The 14168-nt window shown below is 39.2% G+C and overlaps 1 protein-coding gene across 2 annotated transcripts; it reads left to right on the top strand.

Moving 5' to 3' along the window:
* Nucleotides 1-447: 447 nt before the first annotated feature.
* On the top strand, nucleotides 448-12614 carry ARHGAP11A (Rho GTPase activating protein 11A). Of its 2 annotated transcripts, XM_059473727.1 has the most exons (12): nucleotides 448-576; nucleotides 2915-2985; nucleotides 3308-3404; nucleotides 3923-4173; nucleotides 4644-4804; nucleotides 4915-5061; nucleotides 6071-6145; nucleotides 6781-6948; nucleotides 8077-8212; nucleotides 8534-8642; nucleotides 9412-9559; nucleotides 9943-12614. In XM_059473727.1, exons 1-12 carry the CDS (start codon nucleotides 448-450, stop codon nucleotides 11523-11525), a joined length of 3075 nt encoding a protein of 1024 aa, XP_059329710.1. In that variant the 3' UTR covers nucleotides 11526-12614. The 2 variants fall into 2 exon arrangements, with proteins under 2 accessions (XP_059329710.1, XP_059329711.1); XM_059473728.1 differs by lacking the exon at nucleotides 6071-6145.
* The last annotated feature ends 1554 nt before the right edge of the window (nucleotides 12615-14168 follow it).

Genomic DNA, 14168 nt, shown 5'->3' with positions numbered 1-14168 from the left:
CTGTGGGGATGGAGGGCTGAGGCAGATGTGGGGGGGACGGAGGGATGAAGCCGCTGTGGGGACGGAGGGCTGAGGCAGATGTGGGGTGGACGGAGGGATGAAGCCGCTGTGGGGATGGAGGGCTGAGGCAGACGTGGGGACAGACGGCTGAGAGCGTTCCGACTGCCCCGCCCCTCCTGGCCCTTAGGCATGCATTGCGATCGCCGGCGAGCGGCGCGCGGAGCCTTGGCTGTGTAGGCTCCGAGGCGGCGCACGGAGGCAGGCGCGGCGGGCAGCCCTGCGTGGCCGTTGGGCGGCGGGGGCCTGATTTCGAACGGCGAGCGGCCCAATGAGAGGCGCGGGCGGGGCCGCGCGCTGGGTTTGAGCCGGGCGGTGAGCGCGGCCGCCATGGCGCCCGCCGGGGTCTGAGGGGCCGGGCTGGGGAGAGATAGGGCGGGGGGCGCAGGGATGGCGGAGCAGAGGCGGAGGCTGGTGCAGCTGGCGGTGCTGGAGGAGCTCCGAGCTTCGTACGGGATCAAGGTGAAGAGCGGGAGCTGCCTGACGGCGGCCAAGGCGCCGGGAGCTGCAGCGGCGGAGGTGAGCGGGGCGGGGGAGCTGCAGGGCTCCGCTTCCCGGGCCGGGCAGAGCCGGAGCTCCGGCGGATCCAGGGGCTGCTCCTGGCCCGGGAGCGCTGCTTCCGGCAGCAGTGCCGTTCCCGTAATGCAGCGGCTTCTGCCAGCCCCCAAAGGGCATCGCCTCCTGCAATGGGAAAAGAGCTTTCCCCCTTTCCTGCAGCGTGCCCCGGGGGCCATCATAGAGCCGTGTTATGGCTCGGGAAGGCAGCGGCTCCGTGCGGGGCTGCCCCCGCCCCCGGCAGTTCGGCAGCCAGATGGCGAAGGCGCTGGGTTCCTCTTTTGTCCGCCGGCTGGCTGGCCGCTGGAACACTCACGGTCGCCTCTGGTCCGTGCGAGAGCTTTTTGTGCTTCACTGTGACTGATGTCACTCACCACGGAATTCAAATCTTAGTAATTGTGTTATTTCTCGGAATATAGCTGCGGTGTTGTTTCTAAAAGCTGTGTGTCTTCTACTTGATTTCTTAGATTTTTGGATTTTTTGAAGGGCTTTATTTGCATAGTTTCTTAGTATAAAGCATGACTAAGTAATTTGGCACAGACAGCTCTTGCCTTGCTTTGCCAGTGGCCCAGGAATGAAATCTCTCCCGTGACCTTAAATATCACGTTTGAATTTGATGAAGGAAGGTTTTCTGTCTCATGATTGTTTTATAAAACTGACTATTATAATTGATACCAGCACTGAGTTCCATTAGAGAATACTGATCTTCTGGTAAACTCATTAATTTATAAAATGTGGACCATGGTCAAGTCCTAAACGAGATCACTGTGCAACTGATATGGCACAGAGCTAAACATCCTCAGGCTGAGCTTTCTGTAAGGCTGAGAAGACAATATGCAATGCTGCAGTAATCCTTGGTCAATAAAAATTAAAGAAGTTGGGAAGACTGGCTTGAGGTGGGTTGTTTGGAAAGTGAGAAAGCAAGGGTGAAGTTAGAATTAGTTTTCTTCCCCTTGTCAGTATCAAACATGGTTATAGACTCTTCTTTCCTTTTCCATTTGAAGGGAAGATAATAAGAACTGTGAGCAATCTATGTATGTCTTGATAAAAGATGTCTTTGTTGCTGTCTGTAGTGCTTAAATTGTATGCAAGGAAGAAAATGCATAGTTAACTACTGAGCAAGGTAGAAAAAGCTAGAGAATAGCATTTGTTTTGCCAATTGCTTCTTATTTCTGTTACAAGGGAACAGACATAATTTTATTAGCTTTATTATTTATTAAGAAGCAATTAAATCACAACTTCTGATATTTCAAACAAAACCTAGTGAAGTGAGCATGTCAGTTAGGAATTCTAAATGCTGAATTCCAAACCACTGGAATTTTCTAGTATGTAATCTTGTACATACAGAAAAAATGTTCTCTTGGAATTAATTTTGTGTTTGTAGCTTTGGTAGCAGCCTGGAACACAATGACAGATGTGTTGCTTCTCTTTCCTGACTCTGTTCTGTTTGTTTTCTGTGGGACAGATTAGATTGGGTCCAATGGGTTAGTTACTGATTAACTGTTTTCCTGACATGGACAGCAGTTGAGTTTCAGCTATGAATGACTAACAGTTTGCATTCAGCTCTAAGAACAAGTTGGGCATAATCCCAGTCCTCTTCTGGTTGGGAGAGCGACTGGCTTGCATGTTCTGTAAACATAAGCAAATAAAGTGAAGTTCTAGGATGTAGAAGTTGTTGATGCTGTGGGTGAACATCAGTAGTAATGACTGATGAGCTTTACTCATTTTCTAATATGTAACATACTCCAATGTCTTGCTATAAGGCAGTAGAGACCAGATTTTTAAGAACAAGTACTAAATATGAGGTACTGAACAGTTGTCTAGATTGTTCTGTTGAATTGAATCCTTCCTAAAAGAGCAATCTTGAGTGTCTGAGATGAGGAAAAATTTATTTTAAAAAAAGTTATTTTAATTCTCTTGTGTTGATTTTTAAGAAAAATAGGATATAGTCAATTTGAAAAACTAAGGTGAGATTCCCAAGCAATCTGGTTAATATCCTTACTGATTTGTGAATCTTATAAGAAAACTAACTTATTGTAAAATAAGAAGTGTAAAACATACTGCAGAAATGCTTTCTACTCTTTCACAATCATCTAGGGTGTTACCTGCCACTAGAATCAGTTTTAGATCTGTGGAGATAACAGTGCTTTTCCAGACAATACCTCTTACTGTCTCATCTGAAAGACTTTGTTTTTTGTCTTAACTACCCTTATGTCTACTTGTGGAATGTGTGCTTCTTTGCAACATATGGTTGATAATTATTTCAACTTCTGAGTGACATTATTTGAATTTTGTATTTCAGGGTAAAATCTTTGGAATATCTTTTCATGCATTGCCACAATCACTTGTGCCAGAATATGGTTATATTCCAAGGTAAAATAACAGTGTGCTTTTAGATTTTGTGCTTATTTTGCTCTCTTTATGGTATTGAACCCTTGTCAGAAGAAAGAATGTAATATTTGTTCCATGCCTGCTAGAGCTTCTGGGGGTTGTAAGAATAGCTCCACATGGAAAAGGAGGGATGCAGAAGTTAGACAGGGAATTCAGAACTCTTATTCAGTTGTATTTCTTTATACTCTTGTCATTTGGGGAAATTATTCTATATACTATGTTTAACAAAAAATGATGAAATAGTTTTTGTGGAAAAACCCCAGGCTTTATTCTGAGCACAGAACTGTTACTGTTCTTTTCTCAGCTTTCTCGTCGATACGTGTGAATATTTGGAAGAACATGTTCATACTGAGGGACTCTTCAGAAAGTCTGGATCTCTTGTTCGCTTAAAAGCTTTAAAGGTATTCTCTAAAGCTGCTCTTTTTTTCTTAATAAGCTGCATTTTCACTTGGGCATGTTCTAATTTTTGGACTCTTTTCAGTCACATTCAAGTTCTGATACTGGAAGTAGATTGGTAACATTGCCTGCTTTAGAAATGATAGGAGATCTAGTCCAGAAGCTGGCAGGCTTCACCTTTTTTTGCCTTTTAAATATTTTGCCTTCCAGGTGATGAGAATAGTTTGGGACCAAACAAACACATTAGAATTTGTGCACACTGGATGCTATGAGCATACTTTTATAGGAATGTTCTCCTGGTGGAGGGAGGATGGGAAGCCTCTAAATTAATACATATGGTCTGACAACCTTGCCTGTGTCTCATTGTCAATAATGTAGTTGAGTAAAACATGAGAAGGCTGAAAGTAACAGTGTGGAAGATATGGCTGTCTGTTGTGACAAGGGCTAGAGCATTACTGCCCAAATTTAGAAATCTGACAATATGCTGAAGACTTTAAATCGTGTTTCTTATGAAAAATTTCAGAGCAAACTGAATCAAGGTGAAAACTGCCTGTCAGCTGCACTGCCATGTGATGTTGCAGGGCTTCTCAAACAGTTCTTTAGAGAGCTGCCAGAACCCATCCTTCCACCTCACCTGCAGGAAGGCCTATGCAAAGCTCAGCAGCTTGGAAATGAGAAGAAAACTGCAACCGTGTTGCTGTCCTGTTTGATGGCTGACAGAACAATTGCAGCTTTGAGATACTTTTTCAACTTTCTGAGAGCTGTGTCCTTAAGGTCAGTGAAAAGGCTGTGCTTGCAAACAGCTCTGAATTCCCTTAACTGCTTCTCTGTCCAGGCAAGTGCTGTAACTTTCTGTGAGTGGTTTGCCATTTTAAACTTTCATATGTGCAGATATTTATGTAATTCAGTCATAGTCTTTTATTTCATAAATCCAAGGTTTTCTTTCTGAAAACTTAATTAACTGGAGACTTGACTTTATTCAAACTTTGTTCAGCAGAATTACCATAATTTGATACCGTGCATTCCCGAAAATTGAGAGGGATCTAGAACTTCTTTTCAGTAACATAGTTGTTCAATTATCTGGCTTGGAAGGCATAAATCTATACATTAATCTTGTTGTATAAGCACTCCGGGGAATGAGTCCATTTTTATTTTTTTAACTGCATTTGTCTTATTTGATCTTTTCTTTCTCCACTGTTTATATTATCTAATAATTTGAATTTAAAAAACCTTTTCTTGTTAAGATCCAATGAAAACAGAATGGATAGCAGTAATCTGGCAGTGATTTTTGCTCCCAACCTCTTGCATTCGAATGAAAATGAAAAGATTTCCAGTAGTACAGAGAAAAAAATTCGCTTGCAAGCTGCTGTTGTGGAAACACTTATTGACCACGCGGCGGAAATCGGTAAGGTGATAAATGCTTATCAACCTGTGGCAGTGTGCCAACCTGTGTGTGCAGCTTTTCTTTTCTACTTTTAAGAATCATTAAAAAAAAGTATTTCTTAACTATTCCAGGACAAGTACCAGAATTTATCTTGGAAAAGATTCCTTCCATGTTGGGTGTTGATGTCTTTCAATCTACTCCCTCACTGTGGGGCCATGAGGACAGTGAAAATGAATCTCCCGGTGAATGTAAGAGGAGGAGGCACCGAAGTGTTGGGGGTAGGTATGTTTTGTGGAACTTTGAAAGCCAAAACCAGAATTTAGACTTCAGGTAGTCTGACCCTAAGCACTTGCTTCTTCCACAGGCAGAACAGATGTCTTCAAAACTGGTTGGGTTTGATTTGAAAAATGTATATAAGACTTCAGTAATCATGTTATTGTATATTTACTCAGAGTTTTCTTCTGTTGTCTACTAAAGAAGCTATTTTGGATTTGTATAGCCAAATTAATATTTTGGCTTTTTGTTGAGTCAACTTCAGATCCTGTTGCAGAAGGCTATAGGGTTGGTTTGTTGTTGCTAATTTTGAAATGGTACTTTAATGGATACTTAGAGAAGTCAGGTCATGAGAAAGTAGAGATGCAAATGGCAGATGTGTTTTTGAATCAAAGCTAATTTGTGTTTTGAAGTGTAAATCTGAATTGGGTATTGTTGGATACTGTGTGCTCTGGTATCATGGATCTGGGATTTTGAGTGAGGTTTTTCAGCTTTCAACAGGGTTGAGTTGGGTTTTTTGCTAGATATGGGCAATCAAATGGTCCATTCTTAGTTCTGCACTCTCTTAGAGGAAATACTATGGAACATGTATGCTTGACTTCATTCAAATCCACTGCAAAGGGATCTTTTATGTATTGCTGTAAAAACATAAGTATTTATTTAGCTCATGTAACCTTACAGTAGTTGAAATTAAGACTGTATGACTGTATGTTATGCCATGGCATGGTTTTTTTGTGTGTTGTACTTCTCTACTCTGTTTGTTTGTTGGGTTTTTTGTTTGGTTTTTTAAAATAATTTTTATTTTAAGGAAAATAGATTTTTCAGCTATTGTGAAAGCAATAAAAACTGTGTTGGTGGGAAGATCTGGGTTATGATATTCTGTACATAAAACAACATTTAAACTGATTCACTTTCTCCATGAAAAAAAAAATAAATGAGTTAAGTGTGAGTTGAAAATAGAGCAAGACAGGCTTCACATTTAAATTTGATTGCTTGGTGTGTCTTGCATTTCAGATATTGTTAGTGGAGCATTGAATAAATTTAAATCTAACAGAACCCCCTCCACTACACCTCAACAAGACAGCAGCGGTAGGTACTGGTGTATTTGTACTGAGTAAAGCCCATGCAGTATCTTCTGGATTTGTTAACTATATTCAATAATATTTTAACTAAAGAATTAGAACTCAGTTGAAGGCAAGTGACTAAATTTAAATTGTTTAAAATGGAATATAGTTACATATTTATTGAGGATACTGCATTTACTGTAATTCTTGGAGCAGCTACAATCACTGCAGTAGTGGGCTGTGTGGTTTAGCTCTGTGGGGATTGCCCAACCAAAATTGTGCTTTTTAGCTAATAAACTACTATGGCCTCAGTGCAGTAGTGCAGCATTTAATCATCCCTGTAATGAATCTGCCAGGACTAAAGTTCTTTCACACTTACTGTCTCTAAAGCTTTCGGCAGATGACTATACATTTACTTCCTCCTAATGCCTATATTGTTTTATTGATCTGTGGGTTTGGATTTTCCTGTCTGGTACTCTAAACTTGCAAAAAACCCAACAAAATGAAAAATCCAACCCTAAGCTATACTGATTGCTTTGCATGTTCAAAATGCATGCACTTTGGCTAAGCTTTTTTCAGAGTTAAAAAACCCAAAACAACTATTTACTAAACTCTCCAACTTTTAAGCTATTACTGCAAATTTGATTTTCTTAATTTCAGTCCTTTCATCAGCAACTCCGGTGGTTCTTACTCCAAGTACCAAGAGGAAACTTCCAACTGATTGCTCTCAGGGCTTGTCCAGCAAGAAGAGACGCTCTTTTAAGCACAATTTTGCATTTGAGTTTTTACCAAGTAGCATATTTAACAGCAGCTCAACACCAGCATCAGGTACAGTGCTGTTACTTTTTCTTTGCTGCTTGAAGTGCATGTTGGCTCTTAATTTAAGAGTGGAGCCATTTGTTCTTGTTACACAGTCATTGATGCTCATTGCTGAAGTGTTCCTTGCGCTACTTCCCCATCTTGGTAAATAGTGTATGTTTATGTTCATTGGTAACTCATGTTAGATAGACTGAGCAAAAGCCAAATTCTCTTGCTTGTTTTTTTGTTCTGTTAATCTCTCATACTTGCAATCCTGATGTCCTTTTATCTTTTTTACTCTCTATCATCACTCAGGTTATACTTTTCTTTCTTGGTGCACAAATCCATGAAGACTGCCTATGCTTCCAACCTTTTGGAAGTTGTAGCCTTTTGTCTCCTAAATGCTTAAATAGCTGATCATAGCTCTATGAGAAATGTAGTTGTTGCTTTTATAAAGCTTCTTTCTTATGTCCCATCACCTCTTGTTTTTCCTCTAGATGCTACATCTCAAACCTCTAGAGAAAATTTTACTTTTGTTTACCAATGCTTTAGTACCACTTTATTCTACTAGAGTGCTTCCAACAATCAAGCTTTTCTGAGAATCCTGTTTTATTTTATTTCATTCTTTAATGTTCTGCCAGCTGAAGTTAGAGTGAAAGGATATTTCTAGATTGGCTGTTTTGCTTGATTCCCCCCGCCATCCAATGAGTGTTATAAAGCTTAGTGCTTTTTTTATTAAATTATTTCATGTTCTCCATGTTTCTATGGATAAGCAAACAAAAGCAATGATATTTTATAAGATAGCAGTTCAAATAATAATGCACACTTCAAATAATAATGAGGCTAAGTCTAATTTTTCTTTGTGAGCTCTTAAATTTGAGGAACTGATCTGATGATAATAGTGTGGAAACTTATTTGAGGTAGTGATATCTGTAGCCTGCAATTAATTGCATTCCACCACTTTTATGGATGCTATGAGCAACAGCTTTGTTTAATTTTAAGGTGGAAATCCAAGTAATTTCAAGCCAGCACTCTACAAAATAGGCAAAAATTTTGTCCTGTTTAAAAACCTGTTCTTTATTGTGTTAACTTGTAAGTCTTTATCTGAAAAAAATATGACTATTTTAAGTCCATATAAATACAATTTTGTCCCTGTAGTTCAGTTTGAAGCAAGTCCTTGTGTGTGTCTTGATTCATCACAAACCTCACTGTCTCCTTCAACCATGGGTGAAAATCATGTGTCCAGTACAGGGAATAGAAGAAGTAAAAGACTTGCGAGCAAAAAACTATACAGGTAATTAACTCTCAAAACCTAAAGATAAATTGGAAAGGTGTGTCTATACCCCTTGAATAATGACCTCAATCTGTCTCTAAAAATATTGGGTTTGGTAAATTTTTATAGTAGTCTTATAACCACTAGATCTTCTGATGATGTGAAATTGAGCTCAAAATAAAATAAGATCTGTTATTGTAGCTTTCTGTGCCTATTAAAGAAAGGTGGGCAAGAAGGCAATAAAATAAGTAAAACAGAAGGAAATAACTGTGAATAAATGTTAGGGTGTTTTCTTTGTCCCCCTAAAGAGTTTATGCCCCTTCTTCCCTTGTGTCCCTCCAGGGCTGAATCAGGAAAGACAGGTTGTTTTTCTCCAAAAATAAGCCGAAAAGAAATGGTTCGTAGGTCTTTACGCTTGAAATTTGGTTTGGGGAAAAGCAACAGAGAAGTGGTAAGTCCCCAGTCCTCTCATTAGACTGTAGGTTTTAATTCACAGTCTGGGGCATTGCTTTTCAGGAGCAGGAAGGATGTATTTAGTAATGGAGGGATCCCAGTGTTAATTGAACCTGCTTGCTGTCAAGTACAAGAAGCTTGAGGTTTATTTGCGTAGCAGTAACAGATCAGCTTGTACTGTGTTTGACTGGCATGGGGCAAGACACTGAGGGAGGGAGCAGCTGCCCTGAATTGACCTAGGAGCAATTCCTTGCCATGTAATGTGAAGCTCACCAGTAAAAATGGGATGGGGATAATTTGTGGAAAGTAGCCACTGCTCAGAGGCTTACTGAGAACTGGCCTGACTGTTGTAAGTGATGACCTTTGCATCCTGTGTGGGTTTGGGTTTTTTTGTCTGTGGTGTTTGTGTGTCCCTTTTCATCTTTCCAATTCTCTCCCTCATCCTGTTGGGGAATGGGGAAAATGAGCAAGTGGATGGATGGGAGCTTGCCTGCTTGTTGGGATCAACCCCCCACGCTTGTGATCAGTGTGTCTCAGTTCTGAGTGTCTGACCTGGCAGAGCCTGTGCTCAGTCACTGTTCACAGTGTGATTGAGTCTGCCTGACTGCAAGGGAGGCTGTTCCCCTCCTGAGTCTGCAGAGAGGAAGTATGGCCAAGAAAAGGCTGCTGTGGCTGATTTGGGTAGTGGTTTCCTGAAGTTTCGTCTGTAAATGAGATTTCAAATTACAAGTTTATATAAAGCAATTAACACTTTTTGTTTGTTCAAGAATATTGTATCAGGATGTGCAGCTGGCAATAGATCAGAAAATATTGGAAGGCGTCTTGCAAGTCAGCAAGGTTTGGAAGGCAGAACAGAATGTGCAAGAAGAGACGTACTCTTCAGCCCATATGTCAATGAAAAATTCCCTAAGAAAGGTGATTGCCTAACCACATATATTAGATGGGGAAAACTATTTCTACTTTGCAAAAGCAACTTTAGGGATAAAAGTATAAAAGCAATTGGATTAAAAGTATGCTTCTAGCTAAGTCAGAAGTGACTTATATGTTAATTGGGAAAAATAATTGATTTAGAACAAGCTTGTGTTTCTAATGTATCTTAGTATCTCTCTTAGTTAAACAAGAGGCGATACACTATTTCACTTTATATTATAACTTTTTTTTACATTTCTGAAGTTTAAGAGCATAATAACATCTTTAAATTCAATGCTGCTTTGATAATTATTTTTCAGTAGGAATTTTGTCTATAGTTATTAAAATCACGATAAATTATTCCTAAATGCTGTGGTATATATTTTAAGGTTCAAGGAATGTAAGCAAGTCAGAAGAAAACTTGCTAACTCCAAAATGTCACAATAAAGTAGTTCACCAAATGTCATGGAACAGTCCTGCTCTTACGGATTCTCAGGTGATCAGCAAGAATGAGCAAATTCTGCCTGGACACTCTGAAATGGGAACCAGCTCTTCAGAATCTGTTTTGATATTTGGAAAGCCACCAGTTATTCCAGATGAATTCAAATCTGCAACTGTAAGCAAACAAGACAACAACTTGGAACTTGTGCTGTGTGAAGATGAAAGAAATTCAACTACAGAAACATTACTGAAAGTTAAGCAAGCCTTCTCTGCATCTGGGAGTATTCTTCACAATTTGTTAGGTGATAAGAAATCATCCCTCTCAGTTGTAGCAAGTGAAATATTAAATGAAACTCCATGTCCCTCAGGGCTCAGTTCTGCCAAAGAATTGTTAGTGGAAGAAATTTCTGAAAATCTAGCAAATGTAAAATCCAGAGAGCTGTTGCACCCATTTAATCCATCTTCTGCTGCTGATAAACAGCAATTTAAAAAAGAGGAAATTGATGCTTTGGAGAAAAGAAACTTCAAAACTTCTATTGAGGTTGAACTTCAGGTCCTGAAACCAGATAAAGTAAAAGAACTTCCTATGCCTCAAGCACTAGCCAAGGAAGATAAGTTTACTGTTGAGAACAGTTCAACAAAAGATGACTTACACAAATCAGATTTCTCTGGAAGAAAAGAGGAAATACAATTAGTACACTCAGAAACAGCTGAAAACTGTACGGTGAAGTGCTGTAATTTGGAAGAGGGTACTGCTAAACCTTCTTTGGCAGGACAGCTGCCTACTTCACAGTTGCCTAAATCACAAAATGAAATGAGCAACCAATACTTGAAAGCTGAAAATTCGGGTAAAGTTTTAACTAAAACATCAACTGTTTCTGACCATGGGAAGGTTTCTGATCACATACAGTGGTTCAACCAGCTTTCATTACATGATTCAAATTCCGCAAGCAAAACAAATCCACCCCTCAAGTTTCAACGTACTCCAGTTAGACAGTCTGTAAGAAGAATTAATTCCCTTTTGGAGGCTAACAGACAATCTGTAAGCTCTCACACGGTTAAATCAAGTGGTGTTGGTTCACCACTTGTTAAATCTTTGAGCTATGATTCTGCCTTATTCCCCTGCACAGAAAAGCCCTCAAAGAATTCCATGCTTTTGCCACGCAGGAGTGAAAGCACACGTGACCAAGTTTCTGTAGCTTGTAAGCAGCTAGACTTAGCATCTAAATCATGTTACAAGCCATTAAATCCACCAGACAAGGCTGATGTTTCTCTCAGAACTGTTGGAATCCATGAACAAAAAGCAACTGTTCATCCATCAAAGTCTGTTCTAGAAGATCTAACCAATCATGAAATGGTTAAATCCAGTTTGAAAGTTAATGCAAATATAAGTGTTCCAGGTGCTGTCCCGGGAAAATCTGTGATTGCAAGAAGTGCTTCAGGAAAAGAAAGAGCTCGTTACAGAGGCTCTCCAAAGAATCCAATATCTGAAGTAAGACTGCTACCAACTGCAAAGCCAGTAGACTTATAAGATCAAATGTGATGGCTAAATGGATTCTTTGTAACTTGGTTAACCTTTGGAAAAATCTAAATCTGTATCTTATTTTCCTAGTTCTTTTTATTTGTAATATTTCATTTGTTTTAAATGAATGAGTTGTGAAGATGTATGAATAGCAATTTTTTTCATATTGAGGTTTTCTTCATTTACTGAAACTTCTGTAAATGCTAGTCAGTTCAACTAAATGAATTTGACTTATAAAACAAAAATAATCTGTTAATCTGTAAATAATCTAACACAAATGTTTGTGTTAGATCTCAGGTTTTGATTATCTCAGCATCTAAAAATATGCTGCATCTTCCAAAACTTCTTGCAGTATTTAGATTAAGTATCAAGTTCAAAAACAATTTCTCAAATATTTAAAACAAATTAAACAGACATATAAAAGGAAGTGTTTTGATGCTGAGTATTAGTAGTTAAATTTATGTACTTTTTTAGTTTTAAGTGTACTGGAGCACCCCTTGATACTACTAAGTTGGACCTCGTGTGAGCTCTGTTTGTTTTGACACAATGTGGGGTTTTTTTGGTTGGAGTAAATTGGGAGTGTATTTTACTTGTTTAGTAGGTAAATGTCAAAATGCAATCCATGCATGCACACACACTGGAGAATTATTAGAACACATGGAAAATAAATGTGCAATTTATTCAAGAATTGAAAAGTCTTAAAACTTAATCCAGTGTTGTGTTCTGCAGTAGGTACCAAGTATTTTCAGTTATGAATAATAAAATTGTTTATCTTAATATGAGAGGGGAGTTTTAACTTATTTTTAGAGCTGTAGAATTATGTTAACTAAGTGGTGCAGAAGCCGAGTTTAGATGCTGAAAGTGTTGCAAGAGACGAATGTAAGAAGCCATAGCGTGTTAAAGGTTGATTTGCACAAGCAAATGTTTACATCTTTTGGAATGAAAACTGTTTGTCTGTCATCAGTTGTAAAATTATTTGAGTAAACACTTGAAACCGTTCATTAGCTTTTTATATGTGTGAATTGCTTATTGGCAAAATGTTACAGCTGAAGCACTGGATACTTTTGGTTTTAATAAAACCATTGTTTTTTTCCCTTTTCTGAGTTTGTTCTTCTATAATGACTTGGAAAGTCTGATTATGCTGTTATATGCAGACTGTAGACACCAAAATTAGTAAGTCTGTAAATACTGAAGCCAGAAGTAAATCTGTTCTGGCTGTCCTTTTTCTTCATCTTTGCTACATATTGGTACTTCTCACAACTAGCAAAAGGCATGATGCAGCATAGCTTATCAGCAGTGGCTTTCTGAACTTCTTGAAAGGCTATGTTAGTCAAAATAGTCAAAAGAAAAGTTTGTTTCCCTGTCTCCTTCCCCATGTATCCACCAACTTGCAAGTTGAATTGGGTCAGCTCGATCTGTGGAAAACTCCTGCCTCACTCTTGCTACATTGCTGTACAATCTAATACGAGGCAGCCAGCCATGCAAAGATCTTAACCAGATTGCTTGGTGGTGTGCTAAAGAATGGGAAGCTTCAGTTTCATGAAGTAAAGGAGTGAATAAGGCAGCTCACCACCATCCAAAGAGGAGGCTGCTTCTCCTGGCAACGTGCCCCTACCCCCTGGCACATCCCTCAATAGGCTGAGCAGGCACCAGAGCACCAGGGTTCAAATCATCTCACTAAGGTAAGTAAGGATCAGCAAAACAACTTCCAGCTGTCATGGCAAGGAGGCAGGAGCTGGAAATAGGACAGAAGGAGATAAAGGCAGTGTCAGGAAGAAAATGAGGTCTGACTCCTGTAATAGTGAGGTGTCACACTGATTTTTGTTTAGAAGACTAGGACTTGTGATTGTCAAAACTGTATTAGCACTCAAAATATTTGGTACATATTAATATTATCCTATGTGGTGCAGTAAGCTACTTTTGATCACCCATGCAAGCTAGTCTTGAAACATCTAAACTTGGCTTAGGGGGAATTTGGCAGGGCCCTGACAAAGCTGTAGCAGAAAAAAAAATCTTAAAGTTTAAATTCTGTTTTTAGAAGTTTTGCAGAACAGTTTGGACATACAGCCCTTTATATGAAGTTGATTATATTTTGCAGAAAGAAACTAGATGCCAACTGGAAGGCCCTACTGCTAAATCCTGCAAGTTATACCTTGCATAATGTACCAGAGACCAGTCAAAAAAAAAAAAAAAAAAAAAAAAAAAAAAATCTACACGTGCAAGTGTATTCCATGGAATGTTGTGGTTTATGGGGTATAATTCAGTTTTTCTGTGGATAGCTATATTAAACTGGGATGTGATGCATTCCCCTCAATAACAGTGAAGGTGTGATACATAAAACAACCTTTAGAAGCTACTCTTTTGCCAAGCTGGGTTAGATGAGAGACTCCATTTAGCAAGATACTTTCGTAGTTTTCTTTTTGGTAACCTCCGCTCTGGATGATGTGTCTATATTTGCTTAATCTGGAGCTGTTTACCTCCAAGTCCTTGGAGATGGTTGCTGTGTTGCTGCCCTGCAAACCTGCAGTTAGGTAACACTATCACCCTGTAATAAACCACTGATCATGTTATTCTAGAGACAGAAATCACAGCAGGAAGATGGATACTCTCCCGGGAATATGCAATATCTTATTTCTGTCACCATTAATACAT

Source organism: Ammospiza nelsoni, chromosome 6 (genome assembly GCF_027579445.1).
Source record: "Ammospiza nelsoni isolate bAmmNel1 chromosome 6, bAmmNel1.pri, whole genome shotgun sequence".
Taxonomy (NCBI): domain Eukaryota; kingdom Metazoa; phylum Chordata; class Aves; order Passeriformes; family Passerellidae; genus Ammospiza; species Ammospiza nelsoni.
The sequence above is the reverse complement of the archived record's forward strand: the minus strand, read 5'-3'. Positions and strand labels throughout refer to the sequence as shown.

What these genes read in the sequence shown, in the direction of transcription:
- ARHGAP11A (XM_059473727.1), top strand. Translation starts at nt 448, where the DNA reads ATGGCGGAGCAGAGGCGGAGGCTGGTGCAGCTGGCGGTGCTGGAGGAG. An exon ending in TTCGCTTAAAAGCTTTAAAG is followed by an intron (nt 3,405 to 3,922) that starts GTATTCTCTAAA and finishes GAAAAATTTCAG; the next exon opens with AGCAAACTGAATCAAGGTGA. An exon ending in CTGAGAGCTGTGTCCTTAAG is followed by an intron (nt 4,174 to 4,643) that starts GTCAGTGAAAAG and finishes TTTCTTGTTAAG; the next exon opens with ATCCAATGAAAACAGAATGG.